Source organism: Eptatretus burgeri, chromosome 10 (genome assembly GCF_056783735.1).
Source record: "Eptatretus burgeri isolate ZD-2024b chromosome 10, Ebu_testis_v1, whole genome shotgun sequence".
Taxonomy (NCBI): Eukaryota; Metazoa; Chordata; class Myxini; order Myxiniformes; family Myxinidae; genus Eptatretus; species Eptatretus burgeri.
The window spans coordinates 60756178-60781168 of record NC_140970.1 but is presented as its reverse complement, the minus strand read 5'-3'; the positions used below and the strand labels follow the sequence as shown (position 1 = coordinate 60781168).

The window sequence follows — 24991 nt, the reverse complement described above, 5'->3', positions numbered from 1 at the left end:
ATCAATACAATTCGTCCAGAAATGGGTTGAAAGGAACGCGCCGCTTGTGCCTTGCACACTCGCATCCTGCGCAACGTGGCGTTGGGTTGCCTTTTTATTATCGGCCTCGGTACGCGTTCCATGCAAATGTGCAGCGTGGGCGTCGTGTTGAGTGTGCTTTCTACAGAGGGGTGTCCAGCATAATGCCTGCTTGGCCTTCGCTGAAGACCCATCTCACAGCGAAGGGTGCACGTGGCTCAGATTTACCTCAGGAATAATCAGAAAAGAAAAGTAGGAATGAAGTTGGAAATGAAATGAAAAAGGAATGATGGAAGCAAACCGAGCTATGAGATAATCGCAACGCACGCCCCTGTTGTCCTGCTAGACAAAAGGGAAGGGACTATCTTCACGTATATTAATGGAATAACTGTCTTGGGACCACTATCTGTTGGATGCATGTATTTCCGAGAACCGCAACAATATATATATATATATATATATATATATATATATATATATATATATATATACACACACACACACACACACACACACACACACACACACACACACACACACACACACACACACACACACACACACACACACACACACACGAAAAATACGGTCCGTCCATGAAGCTGTAAAGCCACGTGACTCAATATATCTTAATTACTTACTGTTTGAACGTTCGTTGTATTCTGACTACATGTACATCTATTAATTACGTACTGTTGGAATGTACCTTGAGACCCCTTAGACCTTTGAAGGCCCCATAAAGACCCCCAATACCCCGAAGATCCCTAAAACACTTCAGACTTCCTGAAGACCATTAAGGCTGCTCAGATCCTTAATACCAATTTTACCTTTGAGACCATTTTGACATTTTAAACACCATTAGATCCCTTCACCCTTTATACCTTTTCAAACCTTAAGACCCCAAGAACCAGTGTCCAAGTGATCGAAAGGCTATAATCTCTCAAGCATGAAAAAGGGTCTAAAATGGTGCAAGTGGTCTAAAGCATTATGGTCAAGTGTCCAAACTGTTTATTCTGTCTGAAGTATGTAAGGGGTCTAAATTGTGTTTAGGTCTAAGGCGTCTAAAGGGATTTAAGGGGTGCAAACTATAATAGCTACTATTGGAACATACCCTTTCGACCTTTTGACCATCGAGAACCTTTTAAGCACACAACACACTAACATTTATAGTCCTCTTGCAAAACACAGACTATACTTCTTTTCGGCAAGTAACGCGCAAACTCATCCCACCCAGGGGGTGGGTACTCTGTTAGTAGTTGATAAAGGCGCTCTTGTCACATACTCTTGGAAAAATACTTTAGAACTAGAAATTACCGCTACATCAATTTAGTCACTAAGGCCTAAGTCGCATTTGGCACGGCGGCCGTAGGGTCCACAAAATCTACGGCCACTAGCAATTATAGGGCGGCCGCAGTATTTCCACGGTTACACAATGTAGCAGTCACATATATTTTTATTTTTCAGGGAGCCACACGGCGTATTTAGAAATTGTGGAGACCGAAAATGTGGGGGTGCCGTATGGTCTTTGATTTGATGTCGCACGGTGACCTTAGGGCGTCCCTTTTTTTTGGCCGACCTTTTGGCCGATGTTGACCTGGAAAATAATTGTTTGAATTCAGTGATCTGAAATATAAATCCTCTTCAAATTTCAAGTTAATTGGATGAAAATAGAGGAATTTAGAAATCTCACCTAAGTTGTTGACCTTTGGTCGATGTTGACCTTTTTACCTTTTGACCTCAAAAACAATAGGGTTCTTTCTTATTACAAACTCTACCAAGTGGTGAAGTTTTGTGAAGATCGGTTGAAAATTGTGACCTGTAGGCAATAAAGACAAACAAACAAACAGATAAACCAATGTCACCCGCAGGGTGACCCGTATCTTGCCAAAAGGTGACCATGTGTGACTTCTTTAAGGTCACACTGAGGTGAACAGAGCTGCTATCCACCAGGAGCGACTCCTTGAGGAATATCTGCCTACGAAAGATTCCGATGAGAATCGTTCTACAGAGTAACCATGAAAAATATGCGTTTGCCTCATCACATCATCAAATGACATCATAATGTCTCAAGCTTGACATATCTAGAAAGCACTCATCGAGGTGTTCAATTTGAGGTACTACATGATATGGTTCCTAAAACTTGAAAATTTGACCTTGGGGTCAAATATGTTTGACCTCAGGCACTAACCATGAAGGTCAAGGCCAATCGCCACCAAAAAATTAATCAGCTGAGCGTCAGACCATGAACTATATTCCCATGAAGTTTGAAGACTATCCGATCAAAATTACTGAAAAAATAAGCGTTTCGCCGACTCCCCTGATTTGCGACAAAGTGACCTTGACCTTTGACCTTGACCTTCAAAATTTTTATGCGCTGAAAGGGACCTCTATAGCCTCTGATATGCGAAGTTACAAAAATTTCCAATGATAACTGTGCTCTGCAGAATTTTTTATTCGTGATTACACACAAACAAAAATAATATATAAAAAACGTACAAGCTGACTAACATATCTTGCAAAAACTTCGTTTTGGCAAGATAACAAGCCGGTAGGCGGCGATGGGTCGCCGAGCATGGAAACTATAAGATATAGAGCAAAATGGATGTAAGATAGCGGATAGGGAATCACCTTAAGATTATGCATATCAAATCTCATCCAGTTCCATCTACTGATAACTACTCGGTATCCATTTGAATGAAAAGCACTGAAAATGCGGTTTGAAATCGGAAATCCCCATAGTCCGATGGGGTGCTGTGGGTGAACAAGGATCTAAATCGAAAATCTGACTCAATCGTTTGTGCAGAATGTATTCCAGACGATTGGTGTGAATTTTCATGACCATCTGACCATAACCCTCGGAGGAGTAGCATTTGGCGCGAATGCACCTCCAGCTCTCGCATATTATCGATTTTTGCACTAATTGACCTTTGACCCCTGACCTAAGCGAAATCGGTCAATATGTCCTGAGGCAAAGTTGTAGTACTCATTGAGTACCATGAACCTGCAAAGTTTCATTCGTATCGATGCACTCACCTGGTCACTCGGGGGCCTTCAATTTTCACCAATTTTCGTGCATACCCTAATTGTAGGGGGCACTGCGGGTAAAGTATTCCATATAATCACAAAAACCGGAATATATTTGATAGAGCATCACCCGTAGATCATTCGTGCCAAATTTCATAACTCTACGTGGGATAATGGCTTTCGGAATTGATTTCGCGTGAATGGTACCGATTTTGAAGGTTTTTCGGTTGTTGCAAGGGAACCAAAGCGTCCCTAGCAACCATCACAATTTCCAAAGCACTAGGTCATAAGATGTACCTACCACCCGAGTTTGGTCAAAATCCGCCCACGTTTACTACTAATTATGCTGATGACAAACAAACAAACATCCAAACAAACAGATAGAATTACTGACAATAAGGGTCACCTATTTTAGTGACCCAACAGACAGAATAACCAAATCGTTTGACCAATATACTTGAAAAATCTTCGATTTTGCAAGTAACACACAGACAAACGGACTCAAACACAATACCCTCTCATTCAGCGAGGGTAAAAAAAGTAAAGAAACAAGTCATCAAAACATTTTAAATGCAAAAGGATGTCGTGATGTTCCTCCAAAAGGTGGGGATAGTTTGAAGTGTGTGTGTGTGTGTGTGTGTGTGTGTGTGTGTGTGTGTGTGTGTGTGTGTGTGTGTGTGTGTGTGTGTGTGTGTGTGTGTGTGTGTCATTACACAAATTGCCAATTTTCATTCAATTTTCCTGAAGTTCTGAGGAATTTCCATATTGGGTCACTGAATTGGTTCACCAATAAAAAGTGGGAAGCCGATTGTATTTTTTTTGGATCAAAAAGTCAAAGGTCAATGTTGCTTAAAATCATCAATTTTCCTTCGATTGACTTGAAATTTGATCAGGGTTTGCATGTTGGGTCACTGAATTGGTTCACCAATAAAAGCGCAAGAAGCCCATTGTTTTGAGGTCAAAGATCAAGGTCACAAAATCGTCAATTTCCATCTGGTTTTGAAATTTGACCTTAAGGTTTTGTTTGATTTACTTGAAATTTGAGCAGCATTTGCACATTGGTCACTGAAGTATATTGCTTTTGGGGTCAGAAGGTCAAGATCGCTTGAAATGGTCAATGTTTATTTTATTTTATTTTATTTTTTCGCTGTTTTCATCATGTTTAGCATACCGAAGGTGTCCAAATACAAAGCGGACACGGACGGGCTTTGCATTTTCAGATACTTTCTAGTTCTTCTTGTTTTCTTGTTCCACAAGGCTGCGAGTAGCGTCACTGGCTGAGGGTGCGCCTGTGCCGCTGATGCAATGCCCTCTGTCAGTAAGAGCAGGAATGTGTAATTTGTTTAGGGTGCCGGTGATAATTCGCCGACTCTTCATAAAGGTTACTGTGAGATCTTTAACGTTCACCAACTAATGTTGCCACTCCCAGAGTAATGTCCATCTGAGATTAACATATTGATTGCCTCTCCTTGCCTGCCCCAAAGGGGGAGGGTGGGGGGGGAGACAAGGATGACAGATTATACCTGCGTTGAGATTTGAACCCAGGCTAGATGGCTCAGAGTCTTGTGTGCATACGACTAGGTCATCCTTCCAGTCCCTGTTTGTATTGGTAAAAACTAAGCAACCAACCCATGATGAACGATTATTGACATTTATAAGTTTGTAGAAATTAAAAATTAAAAAAAAATTGTTTGTGAACATCTGGCCAAGTGTTCAGTCAGTGTGCCTCTTGATTCATTTAAACATAACACCAAGGAGGCTATAAAAGTTTACAAACATTTTTTGCAATGCTGCAAGTTCTTTGCTTCAAAAGGTGATGTATAAATGACTTGGCAGTTTCACCTTTACACGCTATTAAAGAGCAGTTACATTCGGGGTTTCCGGCTGAATTTCTGTCTCGTATCACAAGCTTTTGCATCACATGTTCAATGTGGTAAATTCTAAATGGTGGTGATAATTATTGACGCCATAGTTGAGACTAGTTCAACTTCTGAGAATAACTCGAGTGTTGAAAGTGAATCTGGGGTGAGTTTTTATGAAGGTGATGAATGGTCTGATTATATTATGAACAAGGAAATAGACAATACAATTCAGTTGTTTAATCGATCAATGCTTGTGTAACGTCCTCAGTTTGAGTTGTATGATTGAGATGTCTCGGTAGATTCGGTTTCAGGGATGGAAGACAAACAACTGTGACGAAATTGATCAGCACATTCTTTGTGGATTACATTCTTCAGAGCGTTCAGCAGATAAAATATGTTCATTTTGTGGGTTTTCAAACGACAATTTGCTTTTAAATAGTCATAACACTAAAAACGTTGGTTTGGATAGTTCCTAAAAACTTGGTCCTTCACCTTTAGCAAAGCCTGAACTGATATTTCACATCATGCAAGGCCTGGTGTAGTGTTTCCCTTTCCGCCCAGCCCAGCCTAGCCTATGGCTTTGTTTCGCACACAGCTCGGCCTTTGGTTTTGCTTCCGGTATGGCCTGGCCTTTGACATTGCTTCTGGCATGGCCTGGCCTTTGATGTTGCTTCCATGATGGCCTCACCTTTGGCTTTGCTTCCCACACGGCCTGGCCTTTGGCTTTGCTTCCCGCGCGGCCTGACCTTTGGCTTTGTTTCCCGTATGGCCTGGCCTTTGGCTTTCCTTCCCACATGGCCTGCCCTTTGGCTTTGCCTTTGGCTTTGATTCCTGCATGGCCTGACCTTTGGCTTTGCTTCCCGCGCGGCCTGGCCTTTGGCTTTGCCTTTGGCTTTGATTCCTGCATGGCCTGACCTTTGGCTTTGCTTCCCGCGTGGCCTGGCCTTTGGCTTTGCCTTTGGCTTTGCTTCCCGCGCGGTCTAGCCTTTGGCTTTTATTCCCGCCTGGCCTTTGGCTTTGCTTCCCATGTGGCCTGGCCTTTGGCTTTGCTTCCCACCTGCCCTTTGGCTTTTATTCCCGCACAGCCTGGCCTTTGGCTTTGCTTCCCACGTGGCCTGGCCTTTGGCTTTGATTCCTGCATGGCCTGACCTTTGGCTTTTATTCCTGCGCGGCCTGGCCTTTGGCTTTTATTCCCGCGCGGCCTGGCCTTTGGCTTTTATTCCCGCATGACCTGGCCTTTGGCTTTGCTTTCCGCGTGGCCTGGCCTTTGGCTTTGCTTCTTGCATGGCCTGGCCTGATGTTTTGCTTCCTGTGTGGCCTGGCCCGATGCTTTGCCTCCCGTGTGGCCTGGCCTGATGCTTTGCTTCCCGTGTGGCCTGGCCTGATGCTTTGCTTCCCGTGTGGCCTGGCCTGATGCTTTGCTTCCCATGTGGCCTGGCCTGATGCTTTGCTTCCCATGTGGCCTGGCCTGATGCTTTGTTTCCCGTGTGACCTGGCCTGATGCTTTGTTTCCCGTGTGACCTTGCTTGAGGCTTTAATCTCTAAGTCATAGACTCTAACTTTGTCGAGTGCCATTCAAAGTATCCTAAGAATGTACTCGCATGTCTAGTCCAAGATACACAAACATTATTTTATTTTCAACATCGATAGTAATCAGTAAGAAAATGCATTTTTTTAAATTTAAATATACACGTCATTGTGCTTTTCTTTTTTGGCATGATTAGACTGGTCTGATAAATGGAACTTGTCCTCGAATTATTAAAAATCTCAGTATCACCATATCGCTCCGGAAGGATCGTTAAAAATGAACCCACCTGTCAATTCCTTGGTCATCCACTGAAAGAGGTTCAGTTAAGTTCATTGGAACTTGTAGTCCTCACCTTCAGCCAAGACCTATCCTGGGCCAACCACATAGCAAATCTGGCCTCCAAAGCCAGATACAGACCAGGCATTGTCTGTCGATCCAAGTCATTCCTTGGAAAATCAGAGCTCAATCTACTAGACCTTTGTTGATAGCTCAATGGAGTACTGCTCTCCGCTTTGGGTTGGCACCCCAACATCACATCTGTCCCTCCTATATTGTAGGAATCTAGGGAATCTAAAGTTCTCAAAATTATTGGAATCTCCTGCGATGAGGCCAAAGCACAAGGTCTGTTGTTCTCCTCTCACAGGCAGGTCAGTGGTCTCTCCCTCTCTGATTTTTATTTTTATTTTTTAACCATTCATTCTCAGTGAATCGGGATGCCCTCAAGAGGATTCTTGGTCTTCGTGGGGTGCCACCAAAACTGATCGATCTGATGTCTGAACTCTACTCTGGTACTGAGAGTGCTGTGAAATGTGGTGGTACCATCTCTGACTTATTTCCAGTTGTTACTGGAGTTCGTCAGGGGTGTGTACTGGCCCCCACATTTTTCAGCACTTGTATGGACTGGATTCTCGGGAGGATGTCGGAGAGATCAAGCTGCGGTGCATCGTTTGGGAATGTCAAGATCTCGGACCTTGATTTCGCAGATGATGCAGTCATCTTTGCGGAGACCTTAGATATCCTTTTGGGGGTCCTCGAGGTGCTGAATAAGGAGTCGGAGCCGCTGGGATTACGGGTTTTCTGGGTCAAAACTAAGATCCAGGCTTTCAATGACATCTTGGATGCTGCTGTCCTGTCTGTGTCTTTGTGGTGAGGATGTTGAGGTCGTGGAGAGATTCACTTACCTTGGCAGTGATATTCATGTCTCTGCTGGCTGTGAGTCAGAGGTCAATAGATGTCTGGGTCGGGCCTGGGGAGTCATTGATTCACTGGATCATGGGGTGTGGCGCTGCCGGTATCTGTGCGAGAGGATGAAAGTCTGAGTCTTCAGGTCCTTGGTACTTCCAGTCTTGCTCTATGGATGTGAGACTTGGACTCTGACCAGGGATCTGAGATGGAGACTTAATTCCTTTGGTACCAGGTCTCTTCGGAGAATCCTTGGCTGTCGCTGGTCAGATTTTGTGTCCAACGAGCGGTTGCTGAGAGAGACTCAAATGAGATTTATTACCTGCATAGTCCGTGAGCGTCAGTTGCGGCTGTATGGACATGTGGCTCGTTTTCCTGAAGCTGATCCTGCTCACCAGATTCTCTCAGCGAGGGAGTCTCATGAGTGGCGGAGGCCAATGGGCCGACCACGTGCCCCGTGGTTGCAGCAGGTTGACCATCATCGCAAGGGGTTGGGGATGGGCCTGGCATCTGTCTGGGGGATGGCCAGACGGAGGCCCCTGGAGTACCGGCAGATAAGTGGATGCAGCGACGCGCTATTCTGGCACATGCTCCCATACCTGACCTGACCTGATTCTCTGATATTACTCCCTCCACTCTCTGTCACATGACCCTCCCTATCCACTCCAGGATGCACACATTCTTCAAGTAACCCATTCCTGATTAAACTTCCAAAATCCAGGCTGACTGCTCACCTCAACTCTTTCATTCCTCACTCCTCACATCTATGGAACCGCCTTCCAGAGGCTGTTCTACCTCACTCTTCCATCCAGGACTTTAAGCGAGCAGTACACCACAATCTCTTGTCATCCTCGATTCTGACCCATTATCTTTATTACCCCCATTAACCTTTCCTAAGCCAACCATCTTACTTGCTATTTTCAGTGTTTCCTCTCCTCTCCCCTCTCCTGTTTTGCTGTTCATTCATTCCCTGAATTTTTGTCTCACCATCGGTTCCACCTTTCTCATCCATGTGCCTCGTTCCTGTAAATATAAGAAACATGTGTCTGATGAGTGCGTTTCTTGTTCATATATTTTTTTTTGATTGCCCCACATGTTATTTAATTGGTGCTTCACGAATGCTTTCATGACTTTTAAGTGCTCATAATTTCCCATCAAACCTTCATTTTACAGCAATTCCTCTTCTAGTTTTTCACAAAAAGCAATTTGACTGATCTTGATGAAATAAATATTCAAAGCTGACAGATATTTTGAAGAAACAAAAGTTCAATAATCACATCCATTTATCTTATTCCATTTTCCATTCTCTTGAGGGTCCGTTGGTTGCTGATATCCTTGCTGTCACGTAAAGGTACATCAATGTTTCCTACTGTCGACTGTCTTTCTCCTGTAGATGATGTTGCTTACTTGCTTACGATCCTTTCATGCCTGATGGCAGAGGGATCATCTTGAGGAACTCGTGCCACTTTTGTCAGTTTTGGCCCCACTGACTGCTCTCAGTCCAGATGGTTTTAGCTCCCTCAGATCCTTTTTCACCGTACGCCGCGAGGTCTCTGTAGGTCGTCTAACCCTCCTTTGACTTTCAGCTTTCTAATATATCACTCTTTTTGTGATGTTGTTGTTTTCCACATGCAGTAGATGCCAAATCTATCTCCATCCTCTCAATTTAATTCCCTTCATGATCTTTTTCTTTCTACTTCTTCCTTCTACCTCCTTGCTCACTCTTTCTGGCCAGAAGATTTGCAAAATGTTTTTGTGACAGATATAAACTAGAACTGCACTCGGTAGGGCTAAACAGTTTACGATTTGTAGCCCACTCTGATAGGCTGAATCTGCATCCGAACTTTAACCAAAATCTAATTGGCTTGTTCTTGTAACTTACGCAACTCATCCACCAAGTTTTGTCATGATCCATCCACAATGTTTCGAGATATCGTTTTGGCCCTTTCTCTCAATGGTGAAGAATCACTTTTAAAATTCGAGTATCCGGATCTGGATCTTCACCAAAATAGGATCAATTCGTCCTTGTCACACATCCAATCTGTCCACCAAGTTTTGTCCAAATCCATTCAGAACTTTTTGAGATATCCTGCTCACAAGTAGACAGACAGACAAAAAATCAAGGTGTCAGCCAGTAGCATTACATGACAAAAACTAGAACGGGCACTCATAGAGCGCATACCTTCGCCGCCACTACTTTTTTTTGTTCTTGGTATGAGTGTGGGGAACTGGTTTCATATGAATGGTCTTATGACACAAACCACATATCCATAATGTCATAACCCCCCCCCCCGACTTTCGGGGGCTACGGACTCAACAACAATCAACTCACGTCGTTTTGGCGAGTCTTCACTCGCAAGCTCGGTGAATACAACGTTTCAACAAGAGAAGGTAATCTCGTTTTCAAGGTCGTGACCCCCCTGACCTTTGACCCCTAACCGGTAATGAGTATGGGCGTCATTGTGTCATATTGCATATCACAAGATGAGGCGTTGAATTCTGAACATTTTGGCGTTAGTTGCATGCAAATTGAATAAAAATTGACCGTGTTATCGTAAAAAGACGATTTTGACCTTTTCGTGACCTTGACCTTGACCTTTGACCCGAACGATCCCAAAATCTAATCGAATGCTTCCTGGCTAATAACCAATCATTCCACCAAATTTCATGCAATTCGGTTTAATACTTTTTGAGTTATACGAATCACAAAATTACAAACAAATAAATAAATAAAAACGCGCCGACCAAAACATAACCTTTCGCAGAATGCGAAGGTAATCATGCAAATGGCGTCACTGCCACATTGACCCTTGACATGTATAGTAAAAATAAAAAAATAAAAACCTTCACAGCCTCACTTTTGTCCTTCAGAATCCTCTGGTAAAGCTTGACGAAGATAGCCGAAAGCGTTCATGAGTTATCGCGCTCACAGTGCCAAGCCTAGTCGAGCCGAGCCAAGTGGAGCCGACAAACGAGAAAGGCCGACGCATGATGAAAAATTTCAATTTTCGTCATAACAAGAAAGCAAACAGGTGAAAATACAACCTCCGTCAATCTTCGGTGGCGGAGGTAAAAAAAAAAAAGCATTCTAGTTTCTGTGAAATTACTTTGGTTTTAGTGCGCACTTATTCTTTTGAATACATATTTTTAGAGACTTTCATTGTGAACAATTAAAAACAAATACTTTATGCATCCGATGACTCCTTCTTTTGATCGATCATTTGTTTTTTTTATCTCATGTCTTGCAAGTAGAAAGGAAAGGGAGAAAGTGATAAATATATATATATATATATATATATATATATATATATATATATATATATATATATATATATATATATATATATATATATATATATATATATATAGAATATCTATCTATATATATATATATATATATGAAGACCACAAGGGGAAAACCAGAGATGTCAGGATAAGTCAATTTTGAAGAAACTGAAAAACAAAGTTTCAAGATGTTGGTGGACTGTTTAATAACTGTCATATAGATTTCTTTTCCAGTAAAAGGAAGAGTGATCATTGGCCGATCAAATTAAGCGTGTAGCATTTGCCAAGCTTCTGTGTTATTTAAGAGCAAAGAACGAAGCAATGTTGCAAACTGGCATCACTGGTTATTCCCTTGTTTAATAATTGCCATGCAATTTTAACCCAGGGTGTGTAGCAAATTCATGCTTGTTGGTTATTAGCATACATTACATGACTTTGGTGATCACAGATTTTTTTTTTTCAACATTAAACGGTCATTGTTTTTTGTTTGATTGGTGTTCAATGCCATACTCAAGGGTATTTTGCTTATATGACGACGGATTCTCCATTTCTTACTCCGTACTACTTAATATGATGGGAAACCGGGAGAAAACCAAGGATAAACCACCCCCGCGATAGCCGAAGTCACCTCATGTGACTCCCTCATATACCTAAGCAGGTTGATTGGGCGGTGGGTACATCGAATGATGATGGGTACTCAGACGCCCTAACCATTAAGCCACGGCATGGGTCCCATAAAAGTCACAATAAAGGTTTGACCAGGCTTGAACCACGATATGCACCAACTACGGAGCCAATAATATAACCAAATAGGCCATTGTAGTGCTCAGAGTTTATGCTGTGAAAGTTTTGCAACCTTTCATTTTTTAGTTTCTCAACTCTGAATATTATGGTGGAACAGTTAACATGAATGAAAGGGAGATAACCAGGAGTAAAGTACTGACAACTCTGGGTTTCCACTTGTTCAGCTTTGACAACACTTGTTTTTTCATTGCACGGCTAAACTTTATACCATATAAATTATGTGACACCCCTGGTTATTTGTTAAAGTAATATTGTGAGAGGAAACCTTATGTTTCCAACTATTGGCAGGTGCAATAACCCTGAAATTTATAAAAAGTGACATCTCTGGTTTTCCCCTTGTGGTCTTATATATATATATATATATATATATATATATATATATATATATATATATATATATATATATATATATATATATATATATATATATATATATATATATATATATATATACATACATATTTAATACAGTACAGAGATGTTTGGTGGAGGGACAAGGTGGTCCTTTAATTTCTATTGAGCACTTGTCATCAACGATGAGGCAACAAATGTATATAACTTGTCAATTTTTCTCAATGATACCACCCCAATTTTTTTTCATTTTCTTTATGTTTACGAAGGGATGATAATGTGATCAAAACCGATGAATGGTAACCTTTTTCATTATTTATTTATTTATTTATTTATTTATTATTTTCAGGATAACCTCGGTGCTTTTTTACGTGGCTGTGCCAGCCTGGGCCTGGGAGTCTCCCAGCTTTTCGACCCGGGTGACCTCCAAGATCCAACAACGCGGCACACTCTCACGTACGCATGATGTTTGGCTTCTCGTTCTTGTGTCGGTGATAAATACTTCAATTCAATTCTGGCTTGAATTTAAACCAGGAACTCTTCTGCAGCTAGCTTAGTTGTCAACTTTCCAAACTTGCTTCTTGTGTGTTATTGAAATGAAATGGGATGATCCTGTGAGCTAACGAGAGAACAAAGGTTTTAAAAATATTTTTTTATTGTTAATGATCACCCACGCTTTTCTAACAAATTCGCATTTGCCGGCATGCCGAGCAAATAGCATGAGGCACAACACTGTGCCTCCAATACCAGTCTCATTTTTCTTTAGGACACCCACAAACATTCCACCAAGCTTACTTGACTCGTAATTTCCAAAAAGGGTCATGTGCACATGATGACTTATAGAGTCTGATTATCTTGCAGTGTCTATTCATCACCTGACCATTGAACCAAATTCCATGCCATCAGCTGTCACTGCCGTTCCATTCCATCCAGGCCACTCTATCTGGGTCGGTTTTGATGAAATGCAAGGCACAATCAGACAGCTGCCCCCTTCACTCTGCCAATCATGGTACTGCATTTAGAGCTGACGTGCAAAGAAGGCATGGGCTTAGTCTGGTTTCTTTGTCTACGCTGGCCTCGTCACATCTGTGCTGCTGACACAACCTGAAGACATTAATACCAAACACGGACTCTTCCTGGAGAGAATGAAATCTATTCATATTTTACTAACTTCACTTCACACATGTTGTCATCGTTGTTGTTGTAGTAGTTCTTTTCATTGTTGGTGTTGTTTTTTGTCTATGCAGTCTCGGTGTGTGGAAGAGCAAGAACATCCAACTGACCAGGATATAACAATGAAAAGAACAATAGGAGGGGAGGGAGGGTATGGGGTGACATTGCCAGCAGACCAGAGGGAAAATGGGAGATTTGGGAGAGACAAGAAATGTGGGGAGAACACAAGGGATGAACAAGATGGACATGGCTCCAAACACTCAATCACCGAAAATATAGGAAAAACTGGAAAAAGAGAGAGAGAGAGAGAGAGAGAGAGAGAGAGAGAGAGAGAGAGAGAGAGAGAGAGAGAGAGAGAGAGAGAGAGAGAGAGAGAGAGAGAGAGAGAGATAATCAATCAATCGGGGTAGAAGAGATCATCATTGTGGATGGGGGATGATCTGAGATGGTGGTGAACAAGTCTTGAAATCTTCGAGGGAAGAAAGATTGAAAAGACTAAGGAAGTTGATTCCACAGGTGGTTAAAAAAAGAGGAATGAATGAGTGGACGTGAGCAGTGAGCCTGGAATTTTGAGTTTCACCAGCAGTGGGTTACTGGCAAATGACGTAAACCCTGGGGTGCAGAGCCAAGAGAGGAGAGAATTCAAGACCAAAAAGGAGGTGGTAGGAGACGGAGACCACCGACCTGTCTGCAATTTGAGAATGACAGGCCCAAAGACTTCATCACGAGAGAGATCGATGATTTTGAAGACCTTGTAAGGTTGTTCAGATTGGCCAAGGAGAGACCTTGCATGACCAAGCATGCCCAGTTAGCAGCTGGTTTTGGAGGCCATCTTGGAAATCTGGTTTGCCCAAAAAAGATTATGGCTGATTTTGAGGCCCAAACTTGATCTTTCCCCCATCCCACCCCTTACCCAATCCCACCCTCCCCCCCCAATCTTCCCCTCCTCCCTCACATCCCTCACCCTCTGAGCCTCCCCCTGCCCTGTCTCTGATCTCTTGTCTGAGATTTAGGATCTCCATCCATTGTTGGGAGTTCTGAAGCAGCACATCCAGGGCAGTGACCTGGTCTGAATTTGAACGGATGGTCTGAGATCAGTCCACTTGGAGAAAAGGAAGGATTTGATATCAACTGTGATAATGGATTCCATTATGTTTCTGCTGTTGTTTTTTTTTTGTTGTTGTTTGTAGCCAAGTCTATTGTCAAAGAAAAATTAATACATTAATCATTATCTCCTCCACTGAAGGCGGATGGAGGTTGTATTCACCCCTATCTGTAAGTCTGTGAGCATAATATCTCAAAAAGTTGTGGACCGATTCGGAGGAAACTTGGTGGGCAGGTTGGGTGTGTGACAAGGAGGGGGGGATTCAATTTTGCTGAAGATCCAGATTCGGATACGAGAATTTTATTTAATTTAAAAGTGATTTTTTATATTTTTTTCACCATTGAGAGACTGGGCTAAAAACGATGTACAGCATGATATTTCAAAAAGTTGTCGGACGGACTATGACAAAACTTGGTGGACAAGTTGGGTAGGTGACAAGATCAAGCCGATTAGATTTTGGTGCGTGACGAGGATGAACAGTCTGGATGCAGATCCAGCCGATCGGTGGGATACAAAATGTAAACTGTACAGTCTGGCAGAGGTATGTGCTCGACTGCATGCCATTCTTGTTTTGAACATGTGCTGACGTTGTTTTCCTAAAGTTTATCTGAAGTTGTTTTCCTCTTGTTGTTGTTGTTGTTGTTGTTGTTTTTTGTTGTTGTTTTCCTGCAGTTCATCTGAAGCCAACAGGAGTGTAAAAAACGTACGTTTCATTTCAACTTTCATGTAATTATAACGTGACAAAGTTGTGTCACTGGATTCACTTCGTCCCTCACTGGTTGCGTTGTTCGAATACGTGAGCTTGTTGGTGAACACACTTAAAATTTACAGGTTGATCCTATTAGTGCCAACAGCATCACTTTCAGATTGTTCATGTAAATTGTTTATTTTTAAATGTTCTTGCACAGGAGCAAATTTTTATTTGGTTCATGTGCCGATGATAAAAAAAAAGAGTTAATTAACTTTTGGCAACATTTATTGCAGCCTAATCTCTTGATGGTTATGTTTCAAGTCCTGCGACAGCTTACCTCGTATCTCCAGGTTCTTGTGACGATCTACTGGCTCGGCCGTGCTGCCAGTAAACTGCCTCAATACCATGGTGCTCCACTGAACCGCAAAGCCTTTGCCACCTTGTTGGCACAATCCGAGGTGGGTATTGTATTTGTACGCACAATTGACGGTGTCAACCTCAGCTTTGTGTTTAGTTTGCGATGTGGACTCCTTGCATCGGTGAATAAATGCACGTCGTTTTATCTAGCGATTTACAGATTCATTTATTAAATTAATTCTTCCGGTTGTATCATTACTGAGGCTCGGCCCTGAAATCTAGTTCCCTCTGTTGAACCCGCTCGTAATGTTGGATACCGGCTCGTAATTGCCCTTTTTAAAATTAACCTCGGGTCTTCAATAATTAGAAATGAATGGTGAAAGATTAGAAAGCCGAAGCACATCAATGATTCCAATTGGAATGAAGGGTCGTGATGCTTGTACAGGAGACGGACGAAACAGACAGTGTACTGGGCAGCAGCTGGGAGCTGGAGCAGAGTGACACACCGTCTCCACATTCCTGTCCTCAATCGCACTCGGATTCTCTCCGACCACACGACCGAGTGTGCTGCTCTCTGGACAGTGAGCATTGAATGTATATTGTATTGAGATATTATACCACTATCTAACTGTGTGCGCTCTTTTGAATGAATGTTTCAATTCACCAAGTGGATATGAAAAGGCATAATGTGGTTACATCAGTTCATTGGCATGCACAGCAATCTTCAATGCGGTGAAAACCTAATGCATAGATCCAGAATTTTTCCAAGTTGAGTCCATTGCCCTTGGGCAGTTGATATCGTTGGTCAGAGATTTGATCGTATAAGACTGGAATATGGTGAAACGTTTGCAACAATATGTGGTATTGCAAGGTTATTGTGCATTAAACGTATTATTCCGAAAGGAAATTCTCATTTGGCTTCTTCTTCTTCTGTCGTATTCAGCACATGGCTGTGGTTTTCCATCGTTTCGCTTGGAGTGCGGCTGTACCGCTGATGCAGTGCCCCCTTAAAAATTAGAGCAGGAATTTGGAATTCAGCCAGGGTGCCGGCGAAAGCTCGCCGATGCTTCGCGAAGGACACTGGGATCTTTAATGTCCACCAACTAATGTAAGCAGCCGGGACGCCCAGTTTAACGTCCATCCGAGGAACGAAACGCACATCGATGCCTCGCCCTGCATGCGAAACATCAGAGTGGCGGTGTATAGCTGGGTTGGGATTCAAACCCTAGACGAGACAGCTCAGAAACTAATATGTATACCTCTAGGCTATCCTGCCAGCCCTTCAATCAGCTTGACCATACATGAAGTGACCGAGCTATTTATTACCTCCTCCCCCAAAGGTGGACAGAAGTTATTTTTTCACCTGTGTTTGTTACTTGGCAAAAAAATTTTTTGCCAGGGATGTTGGTTTGTAGCATTTTTCTGTCTGTTTGTCACACGATTTTTTGGCCATGGTTTTCAAACAATCATTTTGAAATTGTTTGTGTGTGTAGGTGACCAGCCAAGGACAGCAAAGCTAAATTTTGGTGAAGATCTGAATCCGAATCTGAATTTTTCAAGTGATTATTCACTATTCAGAGATGGGGCCAAAAACGATATTGCATGTCATCTCAAACAAGCTCGAATGAGTTAATATCCTCGTCCTCTTAATGATGACGTCATTGTGATGTATCAGGTTTGCGATAAATTATTTGTGCTAATGCCCGGCTTGATTCCCTCAAACAAAATTCAAACAGCTTGCCTAGTTTCGGAGATAATGGTTTCGGCGATTTCCATTAGCGGCGATATTATGACATCAACTTTTTTTTCTTGGAAGAATTTCCAAAATCGGAGATGGTTACTGCCTGTGCGTGGGCTTTCTGCATATAGATGGCAAGTTTCACGAAGATACGATGAAAACTCTGGGTTGTGAAACAAAATATGTCAAAAAATAGGAATGACGTCATAAAAATTGATATGACGTCATAGTGATGTATCATATGTGTGGTAATTCATCTCTGCTAATGCCCTGTTCAATTCCCGCAAACAGAATTCAAAAAGCTTGCCGAGTTTAGGACATAATTTTTTCGGCGATTTCCATTAGCGGATATATTTTGACGTCATAACTTTTTTTCTAGGAGGAATTTTCAAAGTCGGAGATGGTTACTGTCTGCGCAGGGTATTTTTAGATATATATGCCAAGTTTCAGGAAGTTTCGATGAAGACTGTAGGCTGTGAAACAAAAAAGTCCACAAGAACAACAACGTTGTTCAAGAACAACAACAAGAACCTCCACGAGGATCTAAAAATTGAGGACGGATTGGGATTAAACTTGGTGGACGGGTTGGGTGTGTGCCATGGATTATTTGATTCGATTTTGGTGAAGATCTGAATCCAGATCTGGATTCGAGAATTCTTCAGGTAATTCTTCACCATTGAGAGATAGGGCAAAAACTATGTATAGCATGTTATTGTCGAAAAAAAGTTGTGGATAACTTGTGGCAAAACGAGGTGGAAGAGTTGGTTGGGTGACAAGAACAAGCCGATTCGATTTTGGTTAAAATCCGGAATCATATCAGACCTATCGCTGGCATACAAAATGTAAACTATTCAGCCTGGTGGAGGAATGTTCTCTACGGTGTGCCATTCTGCTTTACCAAGTTGTCACACCGAGTGATTTTTTTTTTTTTTTTTTGGGTCGTCGATCTCGTCAAAAAAAAAATTGAGATTTGTTCTACCCTTATCAGTATTTAAAATGGTGATTTCGATGAAACTTGGTTGGTAGGTTCATACCATGACCTCGCAGTGTGCAAATGAGAACGGTTGCTATGGACACCACCGTTGCCTAGCAAAGGTACTTTGAAATTTTTGAAAAATCATTAAAAAAATTATTTTTTCGAAAATCAAAAATCCAGCCACGAGCGACTGTGGGCAGTACATTCAGCCATATTGTCAAACATTTCCAGCCGGATCCTATGAAAACTGTCGGAGAAGATAGACTTTGAATGAACCCTGGTCGAAAACAATAAAAAAGCGAACTTCGTTATATCTCAGAGACTATGAGTCAGATATATATGAAACTGGTATAGTAGGTTCATGGTATGTCCTAGTTATGTGTGAGAAAGAACCGTTGCTATGGACCGCTCCGTTGCCAAGCAGCGGCCGAAAAACCTCCAAATGTGGGGGTATTTAAACCAAAAAACAATCTGCAGCATTAACCCTTGAAGCGAGAATCATGAATTTTCTTGTGCTTAATCCTTAGGTCATTCCCCATCGAACGGGCCCATCGCGTCAGGTTCTATTGGGTAGGCGACTACCCATGTCTGCCTACCGGCTTGTTCATCTGTTTGTCACACGATTTTTGGCCACAGTTTTCAAGCAATCATTCTGAAAAATTTTGGCCATGGAGTTGACTCGCCAAGGACAGCAATGCTTAATTTTAGTGAAAATCCAAATCCAGTTCCAGATACCAAAATTATTTTATTTTTAAGTGACTCTTTACTGTTGAGAGATGGGGCTAAAAACTATATTGCATGATATCTCGAAAAGTTGCGGACGGATTCAGATGAAACCTTGTGGACAGGTTGGGTGTGTGACAAGGACGAATTAATTCGAGTTTGGTGAAGATTTGAATCTGCATCCGAATACGAGAATTTTTAACGTGATTCTTCACTAATGAGAGATAGGGCCAAAAACTATGTATAGCATGTTATCTCTCTAAAAAAGGTTGTGGATAACTTGTGGCAAAACGAGATGTACGAGTTTGTTTGCTGACAAGAACAAGCCGATTCGATTTTGGTTAAGGTCCGGATTCAGATCCAACCTATCGGTGGCATACAAAATGTAAACTGTTCAGCCTGGTGTAGCCTGGTGTACGTGCTCTACCGAGTTCCATTTTAGTTTGCATGTGTTTTGTGTCCAACTGTGATTACAGGACATACCTTCTAATACAGGGTGGGGCATTTATATCTGACGGTTTTATTATCCTTATGACTTTTTTGTTTCTAAACCAAATAAAATAAATTTTCAATACAACATAGTATCTGGCAAATCAATATACTTCAAATCAAATCAAACTGGAAAATCAAATACTTCAAGTTTTTAAAATCAATTTTGATTCTTTATTTCTTAAAAATTACATCAGACAAATGGGCCCCTTTCGAATTCGTGCATTCACGCCAGCGGATCAACATATTATTCATTACCGCAAGCAATGTCTCTTGATCAATAGAGCGGATGGTTGCAGTGATGTTTGCCTTCAAATAATCGATCGATGTTGGATGTTCCTTTTAAACTTTGCCCTTCAGAAATCCCAATAGGAAGAAATCTGGTGGAGTTAAATCTGCCAAATCAAAGTCTGCCTCATCTGTCATGATGACCTTGTTTGTGAAATTGGCATGCTCATTGCATTAAAAAAAATATACACACATATATATATATATATATATATATATATATATATATATATATATATATATATATATATATATATATATATATATAACATAAATAAATGCTCATTGCATTTAAAGTGCTCCATCGTTAGAAACTTTCAAGTGTTATCTGTAAAACAAAGAAAACAATAAGTAGTTATGCCAAGACTGCTTCCGGCTAGAAAGATTACAAACTAGCCGAAGCCCCGTCACAGACGGATTCCGTTCATTCAACCACCCTCACCAGCTCACCCACACTCGAGGGACATGGACTGGACAGGGCGTGCTTTCCCCTGCCTACTCATCCCCCGCCCCTGCCCCATTCCCCCCCCCACCTTCAATTGGCTTACCCCCGCCCAAAAATTTAATTACCCCGGCCCCGCCTCTTCACTCCCCGACCCCCATCTATTGATTCCCCGCCCCACTTGCCCCCGGGCCCCCGTCCCCCTGTCCAACCCCTCACACTCAACCCCGCCTAATTCACCTCATCCCCCGCCCCATTCCCCCCCGTTTCCCGCTTTCAATTTCCTTACCCTCGCCCAAAAATTTGCTTACCTTGCCCCCCGCCTCTTCACTCCCTGCCCCCATCTCTTCACTCCATGCCCCCGTCTCTTCACTCCTCGCCCCCATCTCAACGAAAAGTGTTTATTCTGCTTCAGAGTTGAAAGTTGACTATTGCCACTATGTGCGATGCACTCTTACAGGTACGAAGTTTCTTTCAATCCAGGTCACAGTACTGAGAAAAACGTGACGTGACCGCTAGGAGGAGCACAAAATTGGGCCTTCAGTATTAATATTTAGATGTGTCAAATATAAATGCCCCACCCTGTATTATCCAGACATCATTAGTTTATGTTCTCCAAAACAGTTGACTACCTTGATGAAAATCTCTGATTCATTTGTTGGGGTGATAAAACGTTTTAATTATTTATTTTGTGGTTATGTTTTTTTTTTGTTCTCAGAACTTGAAATTATTGGTGGTGAAGTGGAAAGTCCTGCAACAAAAATGCCAGACATCCAGAAAGATGATATGGCCACAAGGAGGACTTCAGCAATGGCAGATCAGCCTCGTCCGGCAGCCCCTTTCAACCAGTTCCTACCTGGGCAACACAACCTCACCACTGGAGTCTTACCTGGACAGCCCACTGTGTCTCAGTCAAACACAGGCTCACAGAACCATCTCACCAGGTATGTTGGTAAAATACCTTTTGTTATTTGCTTTGTTTTCACACACATTCCTAATTCTGCACCACATCGTTTTTATGAGGATGGGTTCATACACTTCGTTCGAGTTTTGTCACTCAACATTGAGGGTCACCAGAAACACTCAAAATGAGTAAACGGGTGACACTTACTTTACTTTTGGATTGTGGTGCCTGAATTGTGCATGGAGTAAACTTTTTTTTTTAACCATACTTATGGGTGATGAGTGTTTCCAATTGGATACATGATCCTTGCACCATCAGGTGCGTAAGGCCACATGGTAGTTTCATTGGTGAAGGAGGCACCAATCCTTGGTGGGTCGCCATTCTGACACATGATACTTGACTGGTTCACTTCCAGTAAGCTGGTACTTGTTTTTCTGACCTTGGAAGGATGACAGGCTCAGTCAACCCACCTGATGTTATTTTGGCACAGCTGGGGTTTGAACTCAGGACCTTGACATCCTAAGCCAACCACCTTATCCATTTAGACACCAGCAAGCTAACGTTTCCAATTCCAGATCTGGTATCCAAACATCACAATTGTATATGAGTATGCAAGAAGGTTGCCATCTGCACCAGTCCTTGTGTCCAGATGTAAGTAGTTGATATTGTTGCGGATTCGCGCCCGCCGGCGTGCGAACGGCCACGTAACTCGAATCGCGGCACGTCGCCCACCGGACGGACAATCCAGTCGTGACCCTCTCGGACTAACGCCGGGAACCAGTCACGGGTGGACCTTTCGGTCTCACCGCGATCGAGCCAATCAGCCCCCGCGTGGGATAGGGTTGCTTGCCAAATTCGACCTACCTAAGTACCCACGCGGAGGGTAGACCGGGCGATCGCACCTCGCCGCAGGTCGACTTCGGACACGGGCCACTTAAGCGATCCGTTCCGTACTATCGGGATAACCGAGCGGTGTTATCGTCGACCTCGACGGTTCGATTAATTATCGGGCGTATTCAGCCCACTACCAACCCTTTACGTGAAGCAAGATGAGGATTCAAAGAAAGAAATGACGAAGCGAAGCGGGAAACAGTTCGACACAAAGCACATTTATTCGCGACAAACGGAAAGCACACATATTCACTTCCACCAAAAGCACACAGAAAAGAAAAACACAATTCAATTTACACAAAAAGCAAATGTAAAAGCGAAGACACAATGCAGATCTAATACCGACTACCGAGCACACGGCAACACTTATACAATTCTACTTCACAGACGGCGCCGACAACACATACCCAAAACCAAGGAAAAGAATACCCTCAAAGATGAGGCGGGCCTGAGGCCGAGACCGGGTCGGGCCTACCCGTCTGGTGATGAGACGCGGAGCGGCGATGGTGCCTCAACTCCGCGGGCCTCGCGGGCAGTGTCTGGTAGGGGGTGGGAAAGGGGCCCCCTTGGTCGCACTATCTCAGCGCGGGGGGAAACAGGAGGGGGTTGCTGATGCTCGGGGTATAGAGGATTTTTATTGCCCCGCAACGAGCGTCTCCACCTCGGCCAGGTCGCGCTGTCGGCCTCCCTGGGGTGCAGCTCCCTGCACGACGCGAGCACCCCCTCGTCTGCCCTCGCCGCCTCTCCACAGCTCCGTCCCCTCCGTTCCGACTCCAACGCACACGACGACCAGCTCCTTCTTGCCAACTCCACCGCCCGCGAAGTCTTGACTCTCTGTTCCCTCTCGACTCTCCTACTCTCCTACTCCCTGGACTGACGAACACGGTCCTTTTATCAGCCCCGTAGCTTCGCCCTCTCATCTTTGACCCCCTCCCTTCGACCTTTCACCTCGCTCCCCATTGGCCCGAGAAAAAGTGGGCGTGAATGCTTTTTGATCCATAAATTTGCATATATCGATCGCCCTCCAACGCCCTGGAGGCGGGGCCAAATCGCCCCTCGCTCACCGATTGGACGGCAAAAAGTGGGCGTGTGTTGTTTTTGATCCGTTTTTGAAGCACAAAATCCGTGATTTTGTACACGCTGTTCGGCGCGCGCCCTGCACGAGTCCAACACCGGTACCCACAGGCGGCGCAAGAACGGTGGCGATGCGACGGTTGCGAGGTGTGACGTGAAGGTCGTGGCGGTTGTGGTGAAGCGGCGTTGTGGTTGGTGGTTGATGTTGTGGTTGTGGTGGTAATCATGGCGGTTGGTCCAAAATAAAGATAGTAAAAGAAAAACGGCTATCCTGAAGATTCGCAGCACGCATAAATGACATGTATTCCCACTAGACAACGGGTTTGGGCCTAACTACACATGTACTTACCGAAATACCTCACCTAAGAGACCTGAATGGTGGTTTGCGAATTTGGTAACCACAACAATATCTTTCTGCATCTTGTACTTGACAGCATACAGAAGAAAACTATCTTGAGTCTTACTAGTCCCCTGTTCGTTGAGTTTGTTTTTCCTGCTTTGATTCCCAACTAGATAAGATCCTTCATTCAAAGGCATGGTGTAGCTTCATTGAGTACGCCATTCTTTCGTATTGGATGTAAAAACAGTTGTCCCATTTACGAGTACTTGTGGATGTTACAAAGGTCCATTCAGGTGCCTTTTGAAAAGGTTAGGCCTTTATGTTTCGATACCATGGCCAAATTCCTGTTATAAGCAACCAAAAGCAATCATTGAAAACAAGGACACAATGCTCATGTATGAGCTGATGATCCCATCCAGTGTGAACATGGAAAACAAAGCACTGCGACCAGACATAAGACTCGGATACCAAAAGGAAAATAAGGCATTGTTCATTGAGGTTCCAGTACCCAGTGATTTTGATCGAAATAACACAGAAATCAAGAAAATAGCCAAATATCTCAAGAATTGAGTGAAAAGATTCTGGAAGCTGAAGAGTACCGAAATTGTACCAGTGATAATTGGAGCAACGGGAATGATAAAGAAGAACCTCACAAAGATCCTACAAACCATCCCTGGAACATTACCACAAAATAACTACAGGTGGATGCTGTCCGGGACTCGGTGACCATCCTGAAAAGAGCTCTTTGAACAAAACTCTGAGAACAACACAACTTCACAACTTAGCTCATGAATCACGATCCTTCACCGAAACGAAGGTGGATACTTCGAGTACTGGGAGGACTCCGTTCCACCTTCTGAAGTCCGAAATGGAGACAACAATCAACGACGTGTACACACACACACACACACACACACACACACACACACACACACACACACACACACACACACACACACACACACACACACACACACACACACACACACACACACTATCTTCTTTTCCTATTTTTTTTTCCAAATAGTAAATTTACCATCTTCAGTTTGGCTTCTGTCCTAGCTGTCCCACAATTGATGTGCTTCTTCTGTTTACTCAACATTGGATCAGTGCTCATGAATCCCAAGGAAGATGCCAGAGTAGTATCGTCGGTGAAATCTGCCAGGCTTTTGGCACTGTTCACCTGGTTGTGCTTGCCATCTTTTTATGATCTTTACCTCTGTCACCAAAAGTGGACAGAGGTTATGTTCTCACCCCCGTTTGTCTGTCGTCTGTTTGTTTGTCTGTCTGTGAGCAGGATATCTCAAAACGTTATGGACGGATTCGGACGAACCTTGGTGGACAGGTTAGGTGTGTGACGAGGACGAATTGATTAAATTTTGGTGAAGATTCGAACTTGGATCACCACCATCAAGAGATGCATGATATTTCATGATATTTCAAATTCCATGATATTTGCATGATATTAAACAACAAGCAATACAGTGTTATTGCATGATATTTCAAAATGTTGTTGACAGATTCTGACTGGCAGAAGTATGTGCTCTACAAAGTGCCTTTCTAAATTTGGATTGGATTGTATCCTCTGTGCTCTCAATTTTAGCTGGTTTATCATGGGGAGAGTACTGTGAGCTTTCTCTCATTGCTGATCCACATAAATGACCTTTAAACCTCTCTCAACAACCGTTTTTTCTGCTTTACTGGAAATTTGACGACATCGTACGGTTGTTCCAAGTTGCTTCCTTA

The 24991-nt window shown here is 43.0% G+C and overlaps 1 protein-coding gene across 3 annotated transcripts in view; it reads left to right on the top strand.

Annotated features, from left to right (window-relative positions):
• LOC147018681 (LIM domain only protein 7-like) overlaps positions 1-24991 on the top strand; it is a 158282-nt gene that overhangs the window by 51589 nt on the left and 81702 nt on the right. For 2 of the 3 annotated variants that reach the window (XM_085898602.1, XM_085898603.1), the window contains exons 4-8: positions 12404-12510; positions 15005-15035; positions 15317-15481; positions 15826-15961; positions 20755-20980. In XM_085898602.1, the coding sequence (XP_085754728.1) occupies positions 12404-12510; positions 15005-15035; positions 15317-15481; positions 15826-15961; positions 20755-20980 (665 nt within the window). The remainder of the gene's footprint in view (positions 1-12403; positions 12511-15004; positions 15036-15316; positions 15482-15825; positions 15962-20754; positions 20981-24991) is intronic. The other variant, XM_085898604.1, reaches the window with a different exon arrangement.